At 36.8% G+C, this 24029-nt stretch overlaps 3 protein-coding genes across 3 annotated transcripts; all 3 read right to left on the bottom strand.

Moving 5' to 3' along the window:
* Nucleotides 1-2039: 2039 nt before the first annotated feature.
* Nucleotides 2040-2993, bottom strand: LOC148755937 (olfactory receptor 5L1-like). Its single transcript, XM_088789897.1, has one exon. It carries the CDS (start codon nt 2991-2993, stop codon nt 2040-2042), a length of 954 nt encoding a protein of 317 aa, XP_088646023.1.
* Nucleotides 2994-8911: 5918 nt separating this feature from the next.
* Nucleotides 8912-9847, bottom strand: LOC148755936 (olfactory receptor 5L1-like). Its single transcript, XM_088789988.1, has one exon. It carries the CDS (start codon nt 9845-9847, stop codon nt 8912-8914), a length of 936 nt encoding a protein of 311 aa, XP_088646114.1.
* Nucleotides 9848-20010: 10163 nt separating this feature from the next.
* LOC148755935 (olfactory receptor 5D3) lies at nt 20011-23771 on the bottom strand. Its single transcript, XM_088789987.1, has 2 exons — nt 23743-23771; nt 20011-20953 (listed from the first exon to the last, which is right to left on the bottom strand). Exons 1-2 carry the CDS (start codon nt 23769-23771, stop codon nt 20011-20013), a joined length of 972 nt encoding a protein of 323 aa, XP_088646113.1.
* Between the last annotated feature and the right edge of the window lie 258 nt (nt 23772-24029).

Below are 24029 nucleotides of genomic sequence, written 5' to 3'. Positions count from 1 at the left end.
GTACTTTGAGGGGGATTAATGGCAATGTGCCTTTTACTGTAATAATTTTTTATAAATGTAAACATTCACTGTATTTTATGCTCACAGTTCATAAATCCACCGATAATCTCTAAGGCTGGTAGTTTATCCACAGTTTACATTTGACAGACTTGAGGTTAAGAAAGTTTAAGAATCTTCCTCAAAATTACTCATCAGGGTCTGAACCTGTACCCAGGTGTGTAATCTCAAGCCAGGTGTCCTTGCTATTTCACTAAATAACAAGAACCTATGCTGCATTTAAAGAAATGACACTAATAAAGATATACACAATAACAAATAGCAAATGAAATCTTAAGAAAATAATAAAAACAAATGAAGTGTTGACATTGCAGGAACTAGGAAAGGTAAATTATGATTGAGCCTCTAACAGACGGGTGGGTGAAGTTTGAAAATGGACCTTCATATAGATCAGGTTCTAATCCCTGAAACCTGTAAGTGCCTCCTTATTTTGAAAATGATTATTTGGAGATGTTAAGGATGTAAAATTAGGAGATTATCCTGGATTATCCAGTTGCTCTCTAAATGCTATCACAGGCATCCTTAGAAGAGAGAAGCAACCAGGTATTTCATACACACACACACGCACGAGAACATGTAGTAAAAATGCAGCAGAGAAAGATTTGAAGATGCTAGCCTTGAAGAATGAAGTGATATGACCACAAGTCAAGGAATGTCTGCAGCCAACAGAAGTTGAAAGCAATAAAGGAACAAGACAAACCAACAAAGAAACAAAAACTCATAGACACAGACAACAGTTCAGTGGTTACCAGAGGGTAAGAGGGGAGCGGAAGGTAAACGAGGTTACATATATGGAGGGGTAGAAGAGGGCAAATGAGGTCACATATATGATGGGAAGAAAACTGAATCTGGGTGGTGAACACCCAATGTGATATATAGATGATGTACTATAGAACTTTACACTTGAAACCTATGTAACTTTACTAACAACTGTCACCCCAATAATCTTAAAAAGAAAAAGAGGTGAAAGAGATAAAGAAAGAATTGTCCCCAGGACCCCATGAGAGAGTGTGATCTTCCCAACATCTTCATGTTGGCTCAATGATATCAATTTCAAATTTATAGCCTCCAGAACTGTAAGAGAATAAAGGTTTAACGTTTTTAAACACCAAATTTGTTATTTTTTATAAGCCATAGGAAACTAATACAATAGGCTTAGAATATAATAAATTTAGAAAGCATAATGGATGCTTAAGATAACTTCAGGCAGAGCAAACAAAAAATTAACAAGGACATAGGAACTTTTTAAAGGTATGGTATGAAACACATGATCTACTTCTTTAATAAACAAGGTAGAATAGAGAACAAAAGGTAAAAGGAACAACAGATGATAATTTGTTAACAAGTTCTACCATATATTCTGCTAAGAACAAAATACGTCATTTCATTTTAATGAAAATTTTAATATAAAATTAGAGTATACTCTCTATTTTACAAAAGAGAAGGTGTTGAAAGTTCTAAAATTATAACCTTGCAAAAAAATCGGTAACAAAAAAGAAAATAATCATAAATGACTAAAAGGTAATACCCCAAAATACACAAACGTATAGAAAATTCACTCTAAACTTTCATGAGAAAACAGACTATGAGACAAATGTATACTCATTCCATGTAAAAAAAAAAAATGAAGGCACTTTAACAAGAATGGTTGCATTCATTAAGGATAATGAAAAGACATGTTTCTTTATGTGCACTTTATTAGAAATATATTTATGCTATCTCAAACCAAACAATAGAGTCTAACAAAGCATTCCAAAAACGCATTCCAAGCAATTAGAGATTGGAGAACAACAGCAAAGGGAGAAAATGCATATGAAGCAGCCCATACAAAGGAAATCGATTAATAATACAGGCACATGGAAAACAAAAGGAGCATGCAGAGTTCCTCCTGCATGTAAAATCCTTCCCTATTTTACTTTCTTTCACATCCCCTCTTTAAAGTACAACAAACCCCTTTAAAGTCCACTGATGAAACCCTGACTCTAGCTAAAAAAAGAGCTTCTCAAAAAGTAATTGGAGCCCACCACATTACTGAGAGCTTCTTTCACGTCCTTGTTCCTCAGGCTGTAGATCAGGGGGTTCAACATGGGAATCACTATAGTGTAGAACACCGAGGCCACTTTGTCAGTATCCACACTGTTGCCAGAACCAGGCCGGCAATAAGTGGAAAGGACTGTTCCCTGGAGGACAACGACGGCTGTGAGGTGGGAGGCACAGGTGGAAAAGGCTTTGTGCCTTCCCTCTGCAGAGCGCATCCTCAGGATGGTGATGACAATAAACAAGTAGGAGGTGAGGATGATCACGCTGGTGATGGCCTCATTGAACGTGGCCACAATGTACAGCAGGAGTTCATTCATAGTGACATCAGAGCAAGCAAGAGATAAGAGCGGGGGCAGATCACAAAAGAAGTGGTTAATCACATTGGATCTATAGGATGGGATTTCAAGAGCTAAACACAAGTGAGTCAGAAAACACACAGTCCCACACAGGTAGCAGCCAGACACCAGCACCACATGGAGTTTCTGGGACATGGAGACCATGTAGAGCAGTGGGTTACAGATGGCCACAAAGCGGTCATAGGCCATCACAGCCAGCAGGAATATGTCAGTGATTGCAAATGTGCAAAACAAGTAGAATTGCACCATGCATCCATGGAAGGAGATGGTTCTTTCCTTGTTTAAGATATTGCACAGCATCTTTGGCACGATAGTCGTGGAGTAGCAAAAATCCACAAAGGACAGGTGGCTGAGGAAAAAGTACATGGGAGTGTGAAGTCTAGAGCTGACCCGAATCAGTGCAATCATGCCCAGGTTGACCAGAAACGTGACTCCATAGATGAGAAGGAAGAGGAGGGAGAGAAAGACTCTCAGCTCAGGGACATCTGACAACCCAAGAAGAATGAATTCTGTCACAATGGTACAGTTCTCCTGCCCCATTTCCACCACATGTCAGGTTTGGAAAACCAAATAAGTTTTGTGTTTCTTCTGAAATGGGAATAACAGAGAAGACAGACATTTATATTAAGAAAATATAACACTGATGTCAAGCACAGTGTATTTGGTATATAATTGTCAAATAATTCTAAATGTTCCGTGTCTCAGTGGATCCCACTGAGCAAATTTAAAGTATCAACAAAAAACTACATGATTCCCAACTATTATCCTCCACAATAATTGAGTTGATCAATTAAATTAGGTGTTTTGATGGACTTTAAAATAGAAGCAGTGATGTATTTTTAAAGCCACATGCGATCAACTCCTGCTCCCTGAAAAATTTAGTAGGTTCTGTTGAAGTAGGATTATAGCTACCGTGACCTTATATACCACACATTATTATTATTTTTTATGTCAGTCTATCAGTAGTCTAAATTTGCAAAGGTATGAAGTCCCGTACAAGTCCCTTGTTAGGGAGTGTGACAATTTCTTTGAGATGAGTGGATCATGAGTACTTTCTAAATTTGGATTATGCCCAATAAAAAAGAGATTAGAATATGTACTGAAATCCATCATCATTTTTACATGTCAAATTTTAAAAAATCATTTAATTAATCATAATGATAGTGATCAATGTCCATAGAGACACAGAAAGATATAACAACTCTTGTATAAATTTTTCTGGAAAAAAATTAGGTAACATATATCGAAAGCCTTAACCCTGACAACAATAAAACTGTCTTATATTTTTTATGGGAGATTTTTATTCTTAGTAAGCTGTCATAAGAAATGTATAATTACACTGACAAATTGTGAAATACAATATCCAAAGTTACATTGCAGCATTGTTTATTATATTCACAATGGATAAATTGATTTTTGAAAACAGAGCAATTCTTAAACTACGGCACAACATATTTAGGCAGAAAGCTATATTTAAAATGATGAGGAGATGGTAATTAAAAAAAATACCTACTACACTTGCTGTATATACATAGATTTAAATAAAATGTACATTTGAGATATGAATACATAAGGTACAAATATCGTACTCGTATGTTATACTTTGATTTGGCTACAACCCTACAAAGAATATCCTTTACCCACATTGAAAAAGAGGTAAGTGAAAACTTTCCAGCTTCTCTCAAATACTTGCTTGGGGGAATTGGTTACATTGAATATTCCATATAATGGAATCGACCATTCAGCATGTCCTTAAACAAAAGGTATATGAAAGGTGAGAGACTTTAACTCTGCCCTCCTCCTGGAAAGCAGGAAGAATATACCCATGACGTCATACACATATATGTGATGAAAACTAAATGAAGAGACTCTGGACTGGAGCATAACCTGGCATTTTCTCCAGATCGTGAATTATTTTTTGAAGAAGTGAAATCCGTCCTGAAGTCATGGTGTTCTTATTACCTGACAAAAAAACACCTGATTTATTTGCCCACTTAAAATTAAACCAGGAATGTATACTTGGAAAATTGTCTTCCTAATGATACAGGCTGAAAATAAGAAATTAGCTTATGGTAAGCCCAAAACCAAGAGCAAGGGGAATGGCAGAGGAGGGTAAAGGGGCTCTAACATAGAGTGACGGGAGGAGAACTGACTCTGGGTGGTGAATATACAACGCAATATATAGATGACAGATTATAGAAATGTATGCTTGAAACCTGTATAATTTTGCTAACCAATGTCACCCCAAGAAATTCAATTAAAATTTTTTTAAAGTCTCCAGACATTGTCAAATGTTCCGGTTGGGGTGGGGTGGGGTGGGGGTGCATAGTGAACAGCTGTTGAGAACTATTCCTTATTTCCTTGATTCTCATATTTCTTCTGTAGATTTTCATATTTCTTCTGTTTGACTTAAAACTAATGTACAAATTAAATACCATGTTTCCTTATATCCCAATGATGTTATTACATGGGTTCAACAATATTTATTATTTTGAGTCAGGGAAATGTGGTATGTAAAATTTTCTTCCTTATAATTTCCTCCCAGATATTTTTTGTTTTTGCCCATGTGAGCCAGAAGATTTCCCCCCCATGGTCTGAAATCTTATTCTGAGCTGTTTCTATTTAGCAGGTTTCTCCAGAAGGTTCATTTTTCTTCCTTTCCATTCAAATTTATTTAAATACCTGCTTATTCTCCTTTGCGCAACTCTTTCAAAAATTCACAAAAGCAGAGAGATATATACTGAAAACTGTCAGCGTCCTTTTTTCTCCCACTCCCAGGAAACAGTTGCGGGGACACTGCTATGGAGGAGCTCAGTAGCCAGGCCCTCTATTCAAAATTCTGTAGAAAGTGCACACTTCCTGTTCCAGATAATTAATGTTCTCAGTGGCTCAGAATTTCCCCCAAATCATTTTTCCCATGAAAAATGGAATCTAGGGCACTTTCTAAATACCTTTCATACAAAGAATATCCCTATTTTCTCAGATCTGCTAGTAGAAAAGACAGACCTGCTAGTAGAAAAGGCAGCCCCCTTCTGCCTCTGGAGAACGCGTTTGAGGGACATGCTGAGACTCGTATATCTCCTTCCACTCCCTGTGGGACGAGCATTTCCTTTTACCCACCCGAGTAAAAGGAAATAGCTTCCTTTTACCTGAGGCCTCAAAACAAGCAATTAAAATTAATTATTGTATTCTGGAGTAATTCTGGTTCATTGGGAACCCTGCAGAAAAACAACAGCAGCTTTAGAAACTAAATTATATGAAAGTTATTTAAATGACTTCTTCTCTATGCGTCATCATTGCCATTCTCCAAAAATTTTTGTATAGCAAAAGTTATCTTTATTTACTCAACAAATACCTCTTTGTTAGCACATTGTTTTATTTAATTAAAATTATTATTGTAAGTTGATTGAGGTTAATTAACAAAAAATGTATATATTTAAGGTGTACAACACTAAGTTCTGATATACATATACATTGTGAAATAATCACCACAATCAAGCTAATTGACATATCCATTATTTCACATAGTTAACCTTTTTCCTTTTTTTAAGGGTGAGAAAACTTAAGTTTTATCCTCTTAGCAAAATTCAAGCATGCAATATAATGTTTTTAACTATAGTGACATGGTTGTACATTTTATCTTAAAAATTTATGCATCTTCCTTAACTGAACTTTGTACCCAAAGAAGACCAGCATTTCTCCATTTTCCCCTCCTCCAGGCCCTGGAAAGCACGTCTACTTCCTGCTTCCATGAGTCTGTCTGACTGTTTTGATTACACATTCAATGACATCATGCAGTACTGGTCTTCCATCAACAAATATTTCTTAAGTTTCTACCATGTCCTGGTCCCTGTGAGGCATAACCGCTCTCTGATAACACTAATCACACTAAGGAAGTGGGAAGACCTGCCTCAGGTCCCTCAGCTATTTCACTGTGATCCTGCCAATGGTATTAGGCAGAGAGCACCCCATCATATACACTGTCCCCCAACATCAAGGGTAATGGCTGCTCCCTTCAGTTAATAATCCTTGAATTCAATCATCTATGGAAGTACACTTTGGTTGTTTCCATGTCTTGGCCACCACAAATAAAGCTGCAATGAACATCAGAGCACATATATCTTTATGGATAAATGTTTTCAGATTTTTTGGGGAGACAGCCAGGAGAGGGATTGCTGGGTCATGCGGTAATTCTATTCTTAGTTTTTTGGGGAACCTCCACACTGCCTTCAATAGCTGCTGCACAAATCTGCATTTCCCACCAACAGTGCATGAGGGTTCCTTTTTCTCCACAACCTCGCCAATACTTGTTTTTATTTGTCTTGTTGATGATAGACATTTTAACTGGTGTGAAATGATATCTTACTGTGGTTATTTGCATTTCTCAAATGATTACTGATGTTCAGCATCTTTTCATATGTCTATTGGCCATCTGTATATATACACAATGGAATACTATTCTACCACAAGAAAAGATGAAATAGTGCCATTTGTGACAACATGGATGGATCCTGAGATTATTATGCTCAGCGAAATAAGTCAGACAGAAAAAGCAGAGAACCATATGATTTCACTGACATGTGGGATATAAAACTGAAAGAAACAAAAAACAAGACAAAGAAGCAAAAACTGATAGACATAGACTATGGTTTAGTGGTTATAAGAGGGCAAAGGGGGAGGGTGTTGGTAGAAGAGGATAATGGGGGTCAATTATATGGTGATGGAAGGAGAACTGACTCTGGGTGGTGAACACACAATGTGATATATAGATGATGTATTACAGAATTGGACACTTGAAACCTATATAACTTTACTAACCATTGTTACCCCAATCAACTTTAATTAAAAAATAATAATAATCCTTAAGTTAACACCCAGTATCCTCTTTGCACTCTGAGAGTCTTCCACACCTAACATTCCAGGTATTAAATTCCACTGAGGATTTCTTTCCTAAGTGGCCCTGACTGATACAACACTCAAGACCCCGTGGGGCAATTTTGAGCCAATCACAGATGTTGAAGGTCAACACAGTGCTCTAAGTTCATTTATTAAGCCCAACATGTATACCATTTATTTACCAGTATTTGTACATACAATCATCTAATAAAAAGAAAAAGAAACTAACTTATAATATGCCTGTGACAGTGAAAGAGAAAAGGGTAAATGACCCCAGGCCTCAAAGACTTCATTTCACACACACTAGCTGAGTAACTTCCTCGTCCCAGTGAGTAAACATATGTTGTCAAAAATTAGTATGAGTATAATGTTGAGAGGTTGTCAGTATTACTCAGTGTTTAAAACTGAGGAAACTGAGGAATGAAGAAGTTTAAAGTACTTCTTGAATAAAAAAATCAGGGTCAAGTCACCACTCACGGTTTTCATAAACTGAAGCTTAGTGCTAATATTGTTATAGTAATAAGGAGAGAAGCTCCATTGAAGAATGAATGTAACACGGAAACTGGCATAAACATGATGAAAGTACAAACAAATTATCAGTGGTGCATATTAATCTAACTTCAGTGAGGGAATGTGGTTCAGGCACATAGAGAAAGGGAGAAAAAAATGTCATTTCATCAAGAGTAAAAACACAACAAAGAAATTAAACAGAGGCTAGAAATCCACTAATAAGTCACAGAAAGAATATGATAGACACAAATTATAATATAACCATGATAACAAGAAGTAATAGATAAAGTGAGAAAAAAGGACTACGTCAGAAATGCTGCCTCTCTTACCACTGGCTATGAAATGTATGCATACACTTAATATACACATAACACGCAAGCACCCAGAGACAGAGACAGAGCGACACAAGGGACAGAGCTAATTAAGTGCCACAAAGTGGCCTATGCTCTTTGCATGTGACACGTAATTTAATTTTCATGAGATTTCTGTGAAAGAATTACTATTAATGTCTACATTTTTCAGATCAGACAGTATCTGAAGTTCTAAAAACCCTGGACACTGCAATGATGACAAAAAATAATAAAGGAAGCAAGAAACAAACAAGATGAAGAATAAATGTATACATACATACATTTGAAAGATGTGAATCTCTTTTTGTGTATAAACTGGCACAGACGTGTTCTTCACTGTAAAGTAACAGGAATTCAACTTTGAAATGAATCATAGTTTCCACAATGGATAAGAAAGTGTGATTCTCGTGAGCTCTTCATTAAGCTTAGGAAGGTTTTACCTTAAAAAAATGTGTATGTCTTAACAGTCCATTACCCACACCCATGTAAAACATTTCAGATGAATAAAGGCGAAGAGCTGGGCTTCAAATTTGAAATACAATCAAACTTACCCTTCTCAATTGCAAAGGCACAAAGATAAGTGAATCAAAACGACTCAGTCATAAAACTCTACCACCTGGCTTTTCCCTCCACTCCAAGCCTGCAGCCTGCCCTCCACCAGCCTCCACATTGGGACTATGAGTTCTGCAAACAAAATATTCTCTAGGAAAATATTTTGGAGCCCAACACTTTTCTGAGAGCTTCTTTCACGTCCTTGTTCCTCAGGCTGTAGATCAGGGGGTTCAACATGGGAATCACCACGGTGTAGAACACTGAGGCCATTTGGTCAGTATCCACACTGTTGCCAGAACCAGGTCGGCAATAAGTGAAAAGGATTGTCCCATGGAAGACAACGATCGCTGTGAGGTGGGAGGCACAGGTGGAAAAGGCTTTGTGCCTTCCCTCTGCAGAGCGCATTCTCAGGATGGTGATGACAATAAAAAAGTAGGAGGTGAGAATGATCACAGTGGTAATGACCTCGCCGAACGTGGCCACAATGTACAGCAGCAGTTCATTCATAGTGACATCAGAGCAGGCAAGAGATAAGAGCGGGGGCAGATCACAAAAGAAATGGTTTATCTCATGGGCTCTATAGGATGGGATTTCAAGAGCTAAACACAAGTGAGTGAGAGAACACACAGTCCCACACAGGTAGCAGCCAGACACCAGCACCATACAGAGTTTCTGGGACATGGAGACCATGTAGAGCAGTGGGTTACAGATGGCCACAAAGCGGTCATAGGCCATCACAGCCAGTAAGAAGACCTCAGTTACCACACATGTACAAAACAAGTAGAATTGCACCATGCATCCCAGAAAGGAGATGTTTTTTTCCTTGTTTAAGATATTGTACAGCATCTTTGGCACGATAGTCGTGGAGCAGCAAAAATCCACAAAGGACAGGTGGCTGAGGAAAAAGTACATGGGAGTGTGAAGTCTAGAGCTGACCTGAATCAGTGCAATCATGCCCAGGTTGGCCAGAAACGTGACTCCATAGATGAGAAGGAAGAGCAGGAAGAGAAAGACTCTCAGCTCAAGGGCATTTTTTAATCCAAGAAGAACAAACTCTGTCACGGTGCTACAGTTCTCCTTGTCCATGTCCCTATTTAATTGCAGTTGGAGGAGAATATTAACACTGACGCTCCATTATATTATCCCCAATTCAGTTTTGACTGTCTCCTAAAAAAGACATGAGAATAAGTAGAAGAGTTATTTTTTTCAGAAAATAGGACATTGCACTTTTGAAGTTTGGGAAAAGTCCAAACATTGAAGCATAAAAATACATAGAGCTCCCGTTTAATTCAGATCACACAAAAGCATTCACATGTATAATATCCTATGTGATTCCCTAAGCTAACACAATTTTGAGCCTTGAAGGAATTTTTAGAAAGACATCAAATATTATTTAATTAGCCATATTGTTTTATGAAATTCAAATCCCATTTTTCTTGCTGACTTTTTAGTCAGTACTGGAAATAATGGGATCCCAGGAAATAGAGCTTTAAAATATATAGTTCCCTTTATTGTTTTCCACTGAAATAATGAGAAGTATGTTTATTTAAGATTGCTAATCCTCAAGTATTTGTTTTTTATCAACTTTTTAGATGGACAAATTCACTTTTATGCATTTTTCTATAAAATTAGTATCATGATTTTGTTAATTAGCTATTTAGTGTCAGTCATTATTCAGTGAATTAGTACTCTTGGTTTCAAATTTCCTGTAACAAGGACTGTGAATCTTATCATGACCTATTTGACAAATGACTTCACTGCTTTAAATCTATTTGAAAAACTAATAAAATATGAAATTTTAACAAAAATGAATATGAAATTTTAACAAAAATGTTTGCTGCCACATTGCAGCATTACTTTTAAGAGCAAAACTTAGAAATAAAGTATCAAACAAGAAGGAAATGGTCCAAGTTATCGTACATGTACAATATGGAAAACTACACAGCTATTAAAATGATCTCTTTGAAGAACTTTTAATAACCTGAAAAATGACTATGATAAAATGGCAAGTGAAAAAATAGTCAGCCAGATTGCACAGATACGATATTATATATGTATATGTAAGTTGAATTGTATGTTTAATCCCTATATCACACATGAAACATAAATATTCTATCTGACCACTTATTTTAAAAAAAAAAGCAATGCAGAAACTTTCCTGAATTCTCACAGAACATCAGTATTATGGGAAGAGGGGTGTTATTTTTTAGTAAGGGAGGGAAACATTCAAGGCCTTTGACATAGAGAAAATGCCAACAGAGGGTGAGGGCACCCTCACTTATTCTCTCCCTCGTGACCTTTGGCAGATTTATCATGACTGTACCAAGTGGTTATTCCTGACAGAAAGATATTATGGACTGAAACCCAACACAGCCAAGTATTCTCCTCGTTCTTCAAATGATTTCAAAGAGGCGAAGGATACGGGCATTAAGAAATCCCAGCTTCAAAACGATTACTCCAATAATATGGTTTTCTGTCTTCAACACCCAGTAAAAGTGAGTTATTTGTCTTTCTGGGAGTTCAAAGTAGTTCATAATTTTGAAGAGTCTTTTTCTGTTTTCAAGTCTAAAGATTTAACTCAGGCTGCTGATTACTTACAGAGCAGTCGTTCATAACCAGGAGTGATTTTGATTCCCATGGGACATGTGGCAATGTCTGGAGACATTTTGTTGTCACAATAGAGAGGGGTGTACTGACATCTAGTAGATAGTGACTAGGGGTGCTGCTAAACACACTGCAATGCACATGACAGCTGCCCCTCCCCATACCTCCCATGCAAATACCCAAATGTTATCTGGCCCAAAATGTCAACAGTACCAAGGTTGACAAAGCTGCTCCAGAGAGACACTTCAAAGTGTTTTGCACAAGGCCAAAATAATTCCTCTCCTTTCTCCTTCAGAGGTGGTTCATAAGTTCATGTCTCTCCATGAGCTGTCCCAAGGGCACCTTACTGCCACTCTCAGTATCAGAGTGACCATCGGGAGAATCTCCTGCAATCTTTACCAGGGTCTGTGGATGGAGATAGTGAGAGAGAGTGGGAAGAGGGAAGGAGGGAGAAATCAAGCATTCTCCCCAATTTGTTTACACTCTTCCCTTTCACACTGAAAACTGTCATGATATTTTCGGTTCCACAGATTAAATTGTTCCCATGTCCCACTGAGATTGTCTCTCTATACACAAAGAGAAAACAGTTTCCTAAAGGAGTGCTCAAAACATGATATTTCTTAAAACACTCTTTTTAGAAATGGCTAAATACATATTTTTGAAAATATGTCTAATATTACTGCTCACTTTACAATTCTTCCTTGTCTTACATGTGGCTATATAAATTACCCAAGGAGGAGAGAGAGAGAGAGAGAGAGAGAGAGAGAGAGAGAGAGAGAGAGAGAGAGAGAGAGAGAGAGAGAATCCATATCCCAGAACACTTCATTCATGTTCATTCCCCCCAAAAAACCAGAGTGGAGTCCAACCAACCAACCGGTGGAACAGACATTGCCTCCCCTGCTTCTGAGGATGAGATGATGGAAAACGTTATGGGCTTTATGTGTTTTACATGTGTGTATCTCTGGGGCCCATGTTTCTTAAGCCTCCCAAAGCAATCATTGATCTCTGTGGGACAAGATATCAAGAAAACAGTACCATCTTGGGACTCCAACAGTTAATGACTTCTGTGAGTCATAAACAGGAGGAAACTATCCCAACTTGGTACATATTATTATAATCCAACGATAACTTCGGAGCTCATGATGAATTACAGAGCATTTTATGCTGCACCCAAGCATTGCTCTGTGAGCCAGAGATCACAGTGACATTATGGCATCTATGAACGGGTCTTACAGACTTAGCATGTCTTACATTCAAATGCTCCTTCCTGAAGGGCACAGGGTGTGCAAGCGCACCAGAGTTCTGCCAAATACCAGAAGGGGTGGGGGTAATCAATATTCTTCCTGAGAATAAAAACTGCTCACGTTTACTGACCACTTCCTATGTGCTAGGTAGTGTCTGAACACAATGATTTAGACATTTCATCTTTATAAAAATACTCACGAGGTCAGTGGGTATGCACCTTTACAAATTAATTGACTGAGGCTTAGAGGAGAGTAACTTGCCCAAGTCACATGGAATAATTGATACAATGAGGCCATGTGCTGCTTTTTGGTCTGTGCCACCCATCTGTGTGAGGAAGAGCAGAGCTATGGAACGGAGCCGGGATGGCATACTTCCTACTCAATTCCAGAGGCCTCAGGAATCTCTCAGGTCTGCTCCTTCTCTGACTATATAACTTCTCCCTAAACCGATAGTGTTCAAACCACTATCCGTGGTGTGTGCCTTGGGATATACCAAACATTTAAAAAAAATCCGTGCTTATAATTAGTTACAGGTAATCAATTTCTAAATTCTCAACAAACTATGAAAGTTTTCCTGAAATTGATTCACCTGATAATTTCCCAAGTTTGAGCAGTGTTTTTGGGTTGCAACGAGAAATCAAAAATATGTTAAATTTTCTAAACTCATCCACTGTTGGTGGGAATGTAAATTGGTACAGCCACTATGGAAAACAGTATGGAGGTGCCTCAAAGAATTATGAATAGAATTACCATATGACTCAGAAATTCCTCTGCTGGGTATCTACTCCAAAAAATCTGAAAACATTGATCCATAAAGATACACAAGGTCTGAAAATTATGTTTGCAATTTTGTTGCAAATATGTTGCTAACCATTTTTGATATCAGAGGGAGTATTCATTACAAATTTGTACCAATTGGACAAGAAGTTAACCAAGTTTATTATTTGGAAGTTCTGAAAAGGCTGCATGAAAAAGTTAGACAACCTGAACTTTTTGCCAACAATTCAAGACTCTTGCATCACAACAATGCACCAGCTCCCACAGCACTGTCTGTGAGGGAGTTTTTAGCCAGTAAACAAATAACAGTATTGGAACACCCTCCCTACTCACCTGATCTGGCCCCAGTGATTTCTGTCTTTACCCAAAGATAAAAGAAATATTGAAAGATAGACATTTTGATGACATTCAGGACATCAAGTGTAGGTAAAATGACAACAGTGCCGATGGCCATCCCAGAAAAAGTTTCAGAATTGCTTTCAAGGGTAGGTTAGGCGCTTACATCTGTGCATAGCTTCCCAAGGGAGTGCTTCGAAGGTGACCATAGTGATATTCAGCAATGAAGTATGTAGCACTTTTTCTAGGAAGAGTCCATGAACTTACTTGTCAGACATCGTATGTACTCCAATGTTCACTGCAACATTATTTATGGTGGAAGACATCGAAACAACCAAAGTGTCCCTCAATAGATGATTGGATAAAGAAGATGTGCATATATACAAAAATGGAATACTACTCTGCCATAAGAAAAGATAAAACATTGCCATTTGTGACAACATGAATGGATCTTGAGATTATTATGCTAAGTGAAATAAGGCAGGCACAAAAAGTTGAGAACCATATAACTTCACTCATGGGAGGGTTAAAACTGAGGGCAACAAAAGAACAAGACAAACAAATAAATAAACAAAAACTCATAGACACAGGTTTAGTGGTTACCAGAGGGTAAGGGCTGAGGGGAGATGGTAGAATAGGGTAAAGGGGGTCAAATATATGGAGATGGAAGGACAATTGAATCTATGTGGTAAACACATAATGCAATACACAGATTATATACTATGGAATTGTACACTTGAAACCTATATAGTTTTATTGGCCATTGTCATCACAATAAATTTTAATAGAAAAGAAAAAAGTTCTAAACTTTTTTACTTGCATTGTTTTAATGACGGTCTCTAAGTAGAAGAATAACAGATATACTTAATTGTTATATAAGACTTGGGAAAGTCTTTGTGGTATGGTAACCTTCTCAGAAATTAAGCAAGTGATGGTTCTAATGATTCCATAACAAACAGCTCCAAAACATATTAGTTCAAAACAGCAAGTACTTATTTCATGGGTCACTATTGCATGAGTCAGGTGCTTTTGCTGCTCTGTTCCTGTCATGGCTGATTTTGGCCTGGTTTGCTTATGTGAAGGATATCAGCTTGGCAGGTTGGATGATCTAAGATGGCTTCAAGTTCAAGTACGGCGGTTGGCTAGATGCCAGCTCATGTGCTGGGGGTGTGGACTATGTTTCTTATTATCCAATATGCTAGTCTGTGCTTGTTCACATGGCAGCTTTTCTAAGAGATTTTGTAAATTCCAAGAGATTGTAGAAAAGCCACAAGGCCTCTCAGAGGCATGAAACTGACACAATGTCACTTCAGCTACCTTCTGTTAGTCCAAGCTAGTCACAAAAGCTGCCTACATTCCAGGAGGGGAAAAACTGATTCCACCATTTGACCAGAGGAGGCGCAAAAGGGGCATGGATCCTGGGAGGACTGGAGAATTTGGACCATGATGTAATCCACCACACTGGGTAACAAAGCCTTTACAAAGATGTAATTTCCAAAATTTTGGCCTTCCACAAAATTGGAAGCAATCTAATTTTTTTTAATGCATTTTAAAAAAAACAACAACAAAAAACTGATGAAAGATCAATGTGAGAAACTGGTACATAACCTGAACGGAGGTCAAAGAGTTGAGGGACGTTACTATTACAGCACAAGCTGATAAAGTTTTTATTCCCATTTACCTTTAATGTGACCTGATATTCTCAGTATTCTCAACTGAAACCTATATGGTTCTGATCCACCACAATAAATTGAGGTGAACAATTAAATTAGGTGTTTAAAATAGATCCAGTGATGTATTTTAAAGCCACATGAGATCAACTCCTGTTCCCTGAAAAGTGTAGTAAGTTCTGCTCAAGTACAATAAGACCTATTGTGATCCTATATGGCATATTTTTTTTAAGTTAGTCTATCAGTAGCCTAAATTCGCAACATACGAGGTCCTATACTATCCCCTTGTTGGGGAGTATGTCAAACTTCCTTGAGATGAGTGGCTCATGAGTGCTCTCTAAATTTGGAATTATGCCAAACGAAGAAAGCAATTTAAATATATAGTGAAATCCATCATTATTTTTACATGTCAAATTAACACAGTAATACCGATCAATGTCAATAGTACCTCAGTAAGATATAGCTCTTGTATAAATTTTTCTGGAAAGCAATTAGGAAACATATCAAAGGCTTAACCATGACAATAGCAAAAGTCTGATATCATGTATGAGAGATTTCATTCTTAGTAAGCTGTCTCAAGAAATGTTTAATTACATTGACAAATTGTGAATACTATATCCAACACTACCTTGAAGCATTTTTCAATGTGGGTAAAAGATTTATCTTTGTAGTCACACCTCAACATATACATTTTATTTAAATCTACATATATACACCAAGTGTACTAGGCATTTTTTTTAAATAACCATCTCCACATCATTTTCAATAATGTAACTTTCTGCCTTAGATATTATGTACCGTAGTTTAACATATTTTCTCAAATCTGGAAATCAACCTTCTAGTAGAAAAGGCAGCCCCCTTCTGCCTCTGGAGAATGGACTTGAGAGAGACACTGAGATTCTTATATCTACTTGATTCCTGTGCCGCAAGGGCCCAAGAGGAAATAGCTTCCTTCTTTGTAAAGCCTCAAAACAAGCAATTAAAATTAATTATTGTTTCTTGGTGTGATTCTAGTTTCTTAAAAACCCTGTAGAAAATAAGAGCAGCGTTGGAAACATTTTATATGCAAGTTAATCAAAAGTTTAAATGACTTCTCCCATGCACAATGATTTTCCCATAGTCTCCAAAAATTTTTGTATAACAAGTCATAGCAAAGTTATCTTTATTTATTCAATAGATATACCTCTTTTACAGCATATTGTTTTATTCTTTTCAAATTATTTCTTGTAGATTTATTTTGGTTTAATAATCAAACAAAAACTGTATTTATTTAAGTTGTACAACTTGATGCTCTGGTATACGTATACATTGTACATTCCAGGGAATCCCTCCATTGTTTGAGAAGCTGGAATAGTGCAGAGAAAATATAGCACTACAGTGTGAGAGAGAAAAAAAGGCTGCAGTTGGAGAGAAAAATAAAATATTCTACCAACACCTACTGGAAAACAAAAGAAAAACATTTTTCTATCAACCTGTTGCAGAACCCACTCCTATAGATGTCTAGGAAGAAAAATAATAAATCATTAATTGCCATGAATAACCAAGGTAACAAGACAGCTCAGGAAGAAAATGAAAAGTCTCCAGAAAATGAACTTAAAGACATGGAAATATGTGACTTAAATGACAGAGAATTCAAGATTGCAGTTCTTAAAAAAACTCAACAAGATGCAAAAAAAACACAGACGGTCAGTGTAATGAACTCAGAAACACAATCAAAGAACAAAATGAACAACTTACCAAACAGATCAAAATTTAAAAAAATGAACCAAATAGAATTTCTGGAGATTAAGAACTCAATAAAAGAAATGAGTGAAATAGCCAGTTTAGGTAGTAGAGTTGACCAGATGGAGGAAAGAATCAGTGACATCAAAGATAGAAATCTGGAAATGACATGGATGGAAAAAGAAAGAGACTTGAGACTTAAAAGAAACAAAAGAACTATACAAGAACTTTCTGACTCCAATAGAAAAAGCAATATAAGAATAATGGGTATACCAGAAGGAGAAGAAAGAGAGAAGGGATCAGAGAGTTTATTCAAACAAATAGACGACAAGAATTTCCCAAACTTGTGGAAAGAACTGGATTATCGAAGCCAAGAGGCAAATAGAACACCTAATTACCACAACACAATAGGCCTTCTCCAAGGCACATTGTATTGAATCTGTCAAAAATCAACGACAAAGAAAGAATCCTCAAGGCAGCCAGGGAAAGAAGACGGTAACTTATAAAGGAAAGCCCATTAGATTATCATCAGATTTTTCAGCAGAAACTCTACAAACCACGAGGCAGTGGAATCAAATATTCAAACTACTGAAAGAGAAATTATGAGACAAGAAAAATATATCCAGCAAAGATATCCTTTACATATGAAGGAGAAATAAAGACTTTTCCAGACATACAGAAGCTGAGGGAATGTTCTAACACACAACCTGCACTACAAGAAATACTGAAGGAGGCTATTCGACCAGCATAACTAGAGATAATTTGTGACAACCAAAACATAAAAGGGGGAAGAGCTAAGGCCTGAACTAGAATATGGGAATGGAGAAAGTAAGTATGCTGAAAAAAAATGGAATACTCTAAATATGAAACTTTCTTTTACATAAACTTAATGGTCACCACTCAACAAAAAATCCGGAACTGAAATATATAACACAATAAAAGAAGAAGCAGAGGGAAAAATCATAGAATACCACCACACAGAAATAACAGACAACAACAAAAAGCAAAGAAACAATGGAGACACAGTCTTACCAGAAAACCAAAGATAAAATGATAGGAAATCCTCACATATCAATAATCACCCTAAATGTAAATGGACTGAACTCACCAATAAAAAAAGTCACAGAATAGCAGATTGGATCAAAGAACTACACCCAACTATATGTTGCATCCAAGAGACGCATCTCAGCTACAAGGACAAACACAGATTCAAAGTGAAAGGGTAGAAATTGACACTCCAAGCAAATGTATCCAGAGAAAATCAGGTGTATGCATACTGTATCAGATGATATCAGATGGAACAGACTTCAGGATAAAACAGGTAACAAGAGAAAAAGATGGATATTTCATAATGATAAAGGGCACTATACAACAAGAAGACGTAACAGTCATCAATATTTATGCCCCCAATCAGGGAACACTGAAATATACCAAGCATCTACTAACAGAACTAAAGGGAGAAATTGACCAAAATGCAATTATAGTAGGGTACCTAAATACATCATTGACAGCTACGGATAGATGATCCACACAGAAAATAAATAAAGACATAGCAGCCCTAAATGACACATTAGATGAAATGGACATAATTGGCATTTATAGAGCACTTCACCCTAGAACATCAGACTATACATTCGCTTCTAGTGTACATGGAACATTCTGAAGGATAGATCATATATTGGGACATAAAACTAGCATCAGCAAATTTAAGAAGATTGAAATCAAGCCAAGCACATTCTCTGATCACAAGGCTTAGAAATTAGACATGAACTGCAAAAAGAAAGCTGGAAAAACCACAAATATGTGGAGATTAAACAACATACTTTTACAGAATGACCGGGTCAAAGAAGAAATAAGAGGAGATATCAAAAGATACATAGAAACAAATGTGAATGAAAATACATCTTATCAAAATTTTTGGGATGCAGCCAAAGCAGTTTATGAGGGAAATTTATATCATTACAGGCCTATCTCAAGAAACAAGAAAAATCCCAGATAAATAACATCATGTTACACCTTAAAGAACTAGAAAAAGAAGAACAAATGAAATCCAAGGCCAGCAGAAGAAAGAAAATAATAAAAAACAGAGTGGAACTAAATGCAATAGAGAACAAAAAGACAATAGAAAAAATTAATGTAACAAAAAATAATTGGTTCAGTATTAGAAAGTTCAAAAAAATGTTGCTGTCATTAAAATACTAGAGTTAAAATAAAGAAAAGGTAGCTTGATGAAATTTAACATACACCATAAAACAAAACATAAAAGAAAATACAAATAAAGAAGATAACTTTGCTAATTTGGGGAAAAGGGAATCTACAAAAACCTATAGCAAACAACATTTTAAATATAAAATGTCTGATGCTTTCCTTGTGAAATCAGGAAGTCAAGAATGCCCACCTTTCGTGTTTGCTCAACATTACACTGGAGTTCCTAGCTAGTTAACCAAAGCAAGCAGAACAATTAAAAAAAATAATATTGGAAACAACTAAATATTAAAATGTTTATTCAAAGATTACATAATATGCATGTTGAATATCTAAATTAATTTATAAATTAATTATAAAATTACTACATTGAAGCTGTAATGCTTCAGATCATCTCAAAAACCCACAATCCACATGACGTAAATTGAACTGAAAGTTGAACTGGACAATCACTTGGCCGTGTATTCTAACACAGAAACCTTTACATACCAATTTCTGAATCAAAAACTTAGTTTAAGTAGTCTGAGCTTTCATCCTTAACATTATTTGTAATTTTAAACTTATCTTACTAAACATTAGTGGGAACAGATATTGGACTATACATTTCAAGGTTACCATAGAGTCACGTCCCGATTTACTATTGACTAACTCTTACGAGACTCTCAAAGAGAAATAACATTTCTACTTAGTTTTACATTTTATCACAGAGCAATTTAGTATTGATTAACTTCCTGACCATCTCCTTCACATCTTTGTTCCTGAGGCTGTAGATCAGTGGGTTCAGCATGGGAATCACCACTGTGTAAAACACAGACGCCACCTTGACCATGAGCCATGAACTTTTGGAGTTCGGAACACAGTAGAGAAAAAGGATGGTCCCATGGAAGATGGTAATGGCGGTCAGGTGGGAGGCACAGGTGGAGAAGGCTTTGTGGCGCCCCCCAGTGGAAGGCATCTTCATGACAGTGATAAAAATAAAAACATAGGAGGTAAGAATGATCATCAGGCTGCTTATTTCATTGAATGTGGCAGAGACTAAAATGATCTTCTGGCTCATGTAGGGGTCAGAGCAGGACACAGCAACAACAGCAGCATGCTCACAGACAAAGTTATTTATGACATTCTTTCCTCTGAAGGATAATTTCAGGAGAAAGTAGGTAAGGGTCAGAGAACAGGCTATTCCCCAAGAATACGATGCACCCACCAACAGGGAAGACAGCTTCGGAGACACGACAACAGTGTAGAGCAGAGGGTTACACACCGCCACAAACCGGTCATACGCCATCACTGCCAACAGGAATGTTTCCGTCACCACAAATATGCAGGCCAAGAAGAACTGCATGATGCATCCCGTGAAGGAGATGGTTCTGTCTTCCACCACCAAGTTTTCTAACAGTTTGGGTGTAACTACTGTAGAGTAACAGAAATCAACGAAGGACAAGTGGCTGAGGAAAAAGTACATGGGGGTGTGGAGTCTGGGGTTGATTTTGATAACCGTGATCATACCCAGGTTCCCCAGCACAGTGACCGTGTAGACGGTCAGGAATACCAGGAATAGGGGCACCTGGACCTCGGGGTACTCTGAGAAGCCCAAGAGCATGAAAGTGACTTCACCACTCTGATTGTCACGGATCCTATGGACAAAAATTGGAAAGCTCATTCAGAGAAATGAGAAGCAAAGCTGTATAAGGCAGGTTAAAATGAGCAGATGTTGAGAGACTTGGTGATTATTCATAGTGTTATGGAAAATACTTTTGATTGCTACATTATTTCAAAAGCTAGACTTTACTAATGTCACAATTAGAGAGTGAACATGAAATTTGTGCAGATGGAATAATGAAAGGCAGTTGAGAGAGGAAGAACAAAAATCAAGTGGGCCCTGTTATATTTTCAGTGATCAGAATCACTGCCCTCAGAGGCAACGGGCTTCACGAGAAGGGCCAGTCTAGCTTTTTTACTTAAATCGGAGTTTATTTAAACTGCTTGTCTCAGAGGAAATACTGTCATAAATTTCTATAATTTCTTCCCTGCCTAACCAGTTTAACTGAGAGAACTTAGAACTTAAAAGAAAATTATATAACCCAGAAAAATGATTAAGATTTTTGCTGGTGTTTTTATTTTTATTTTTTTTATTTTACTGTTGTTGTGATAGCTATTTCTGAATTTCCTTTTCCAGAGAACTTCTTACACCTGGTCACACATTTCTCTCCCAATATTATAGATATTTCCAGCAGAAGAATAACGTATTTGATCAGCTACTCTTACCTAATTAAACATCTGTTACCCTTTTTTTGTGTGTATTTTAATATCAGGTATTTAGAGAGATTTTTGGTAGATATAAACTTGATTGTAATATGTCCAGACTATTTTTATTGTGCTGGAGAATTTTTTACCGTTTCCCATCTGATGGTCAGCTTAGTCTCCCTCAGACACTTTAAATATCGGACACAGCTCCTGAGGTATTACAGAGAGGTTTTTATTTGGTTAGAGATTTTCTTGCATTGTATTGGTTTCAACAGACATGAAGATAATCTTCCCAGTGCCCTATTTGCTTCCAATAATTTTACCATTTACCACCACTTGACTCATTCCTTGTGGTCATAGTCACACTCTTAACTGTGCCTTTATTGAGAATTATAAGCCCTCAATAATACCAAATTTATTCACATCTGTAATATACCGTGTTTCCCCAAAAATAAGGACTAGCTGGACTGTCAGCTCTCATGCATCGTTTGGAGAAGAAATTAATATAAGACCCGGCATTATACATGTGATATTATGTTAATTACATTATATTAAAGACCCAGTCTTATATTAAAATAAGACCAGGTCTTACATTAATTTTTGCTGCAAAAGATGCATTAGAAATGATGATCTGGTGAGGTCTTATTTTTGGGGAAACACGGTAATGCGTATTTTACTTTTTCTTTTTTTTTTTTAAGTCATTTACCGTTTTATCATTGTCTGTTCCACAGTAAAATAATTCACAAAACCCAAGATGCCACACTAAGACAGAATTGGTACTCCATAACATTTACTGAATAAATGAATATGTGATAATGTGAATGAGTAAACTCTGGACATATAATATACACGCATTTGGGTAAAAGCTTAAAATAATACTCAAGAAGTTAGACGTCCTATGGTTAAATCAGGGTCATTCTGTAAACTCACAATGCACTGAGATAAAACTTGAGTCCTTCAAAACAAGTAGCCATAGTAAAAACCCATGGGACCTATGCTTCCTGAACTAGCATAAAATAACGACACTTAGGGAGGAAAATGGATTCTTTGGATTCTTTTTTTAAATGTCCTTTGTTCCTCCATAATGCCTCGACTGCTTTTTTGTGCCATTATAATCAATTATTCTCAAAGCCACTTCCTGACTGCTTACTGAAACCTAAAATGGCACTAGGCATAAAGGGAAAGCCATTCCACGTAGAATTCTGTTAAATTCCATGTCTTATTAGGAGCTGAAATGAAACACCGTGTCTAGTTTTCACTCAGTTGCTATGATTCTGTGATCACTTAAAGTTTCCTGCATAATGATATCGTTCACATCTCCTCGCACCTCTTCTTCAATGATTCCTTTGATTTCATACTTGTGGTTTGATCTTCCACCACATTTATTATTATGTCCTGAAGGTACTGTATTTTTCAACTTCACAAAGAACTCAATGAATGCAAATTTTGTAACTGAGCACACTTTTTCGCTCTTTTTTCAGAATCTATGTTCATTCCCTATGGTTGTTGGAACAAAGTCTGAGCAGCCCAGGATTGAAAGGGAAATCATTGCCACCAAAGGTAAATATAATTTCTGATATATATTCATCTCATTCTCACCCACATATCTCTTCCACGTGTGTAGCTTTTCACTCTACTTCCAGCCCTCTATATTTACACCACCAGACTTGGGGCCAAAGTTCACAGTCCCCATTCAGGCCCAGGAAATGTCAACCATGTTCAGGTGACTAAGATCACAAGGTGCCCTGTACACTCCTTCCCTCCTTTCCAGGGACATCTTTCTCATTGCATAGCCACGATGTGCTCAGCACCGTAAGGGGCTTTTCAGAAACTATAAAATTATAAAATATGGGCCTCATCCTCAAAACGTTTTTCCTTCTGAGAATTACCCTGAGGAATAATATACATAATTACAAATGATATATTACAACATATAATTCTTGTTTGTTCTTAAAATTAAAGTTTGTGTATATAAAGAGAAGGATAAGAATATTGTGATTAACAAACACTGAAACTTTCCTCGTGATGTAGTTCAGTGAATATCCAAATACTTCTAGTTGGTTGAACTAAGCAGGTATTCTGGTCATTAGATTTAGACATGTGTTTGCCACCTACAAAGATTATTGGAACACATTAGTTTCCTGCTAACAAGAAATAAAATAAGATTGAGTCAACTCACCTGAGGGCAGAAGAATTTGACTGACTCATTTACTAAAGCTTTTTTTGCGAAGATTAACGAACTACAGGAAAGATCCTGCTGAAAATTTAAATTTTAAATATATATGCAAACCTGAAAAACTAGTAACAGCAGTCTATAGCATATAGTAATGAGTACTTAAAGGAAATAACTTTTTCCTCTAATCTACTATAATAAACTTAGAGATGACAGAGAGAAAGGCAAGCCATAAAGCTGAATCCTAACACCAAACCGTGTCACACATATATGCCAGCAAGACCTTAGGGACA

The sequence above is a fragment of the Rhinolophus sinicus genome, chromosome 14, assembly GCF_057876585.1.
Source record: "Rhinolophus sinicus isolate RSI-liver-muscle chromosome 14, RSI-T2T, whole genome shotgun sequence".
Classification (NCBI taxonomy): Eukaryota; Metazoa; Chordata; class Mammalia; order Chiroptera; family Rhinolophidae; genus Rhinolophus; species Rhinolophus sinicus.
Note: the sequence above shows the minus strand (reverse complement) of the source record. Positions and strands in the feature narration are given on the sequence as shown.

Excerpts from the sequence above, each read along its gene's own strand:
- LOC148755937 (XM_088789897.1), bottom strand. The coding sequence starts at position 2,993 with ATGGGGCAGGAGAACTGTACCATTGTGACAGAATTCATTCTTCTTGGG.
- LOC148755936 (XM_088789988.1), bottom strand. The coding sequence starts at position 9,847 with ATGGACAAGGAGAACTGTAGCACCGTGACAGAGTTTGTTCTTCTTGGA.
- LOC148755935 (XM_088789987.1), bottom strand. The coding sequence starts at position 23,771 with ATGAGTCAGTCAAATTCTTCTGCCCTCAG. Across the intron at positions 20,954-23,742 it reads TCAAATTCTTCTGCCCTCAG|GATCCGTGACAATCAGAGTG; the intron begins GTGAGTTGACTC and ends TTTTGTCCATAG.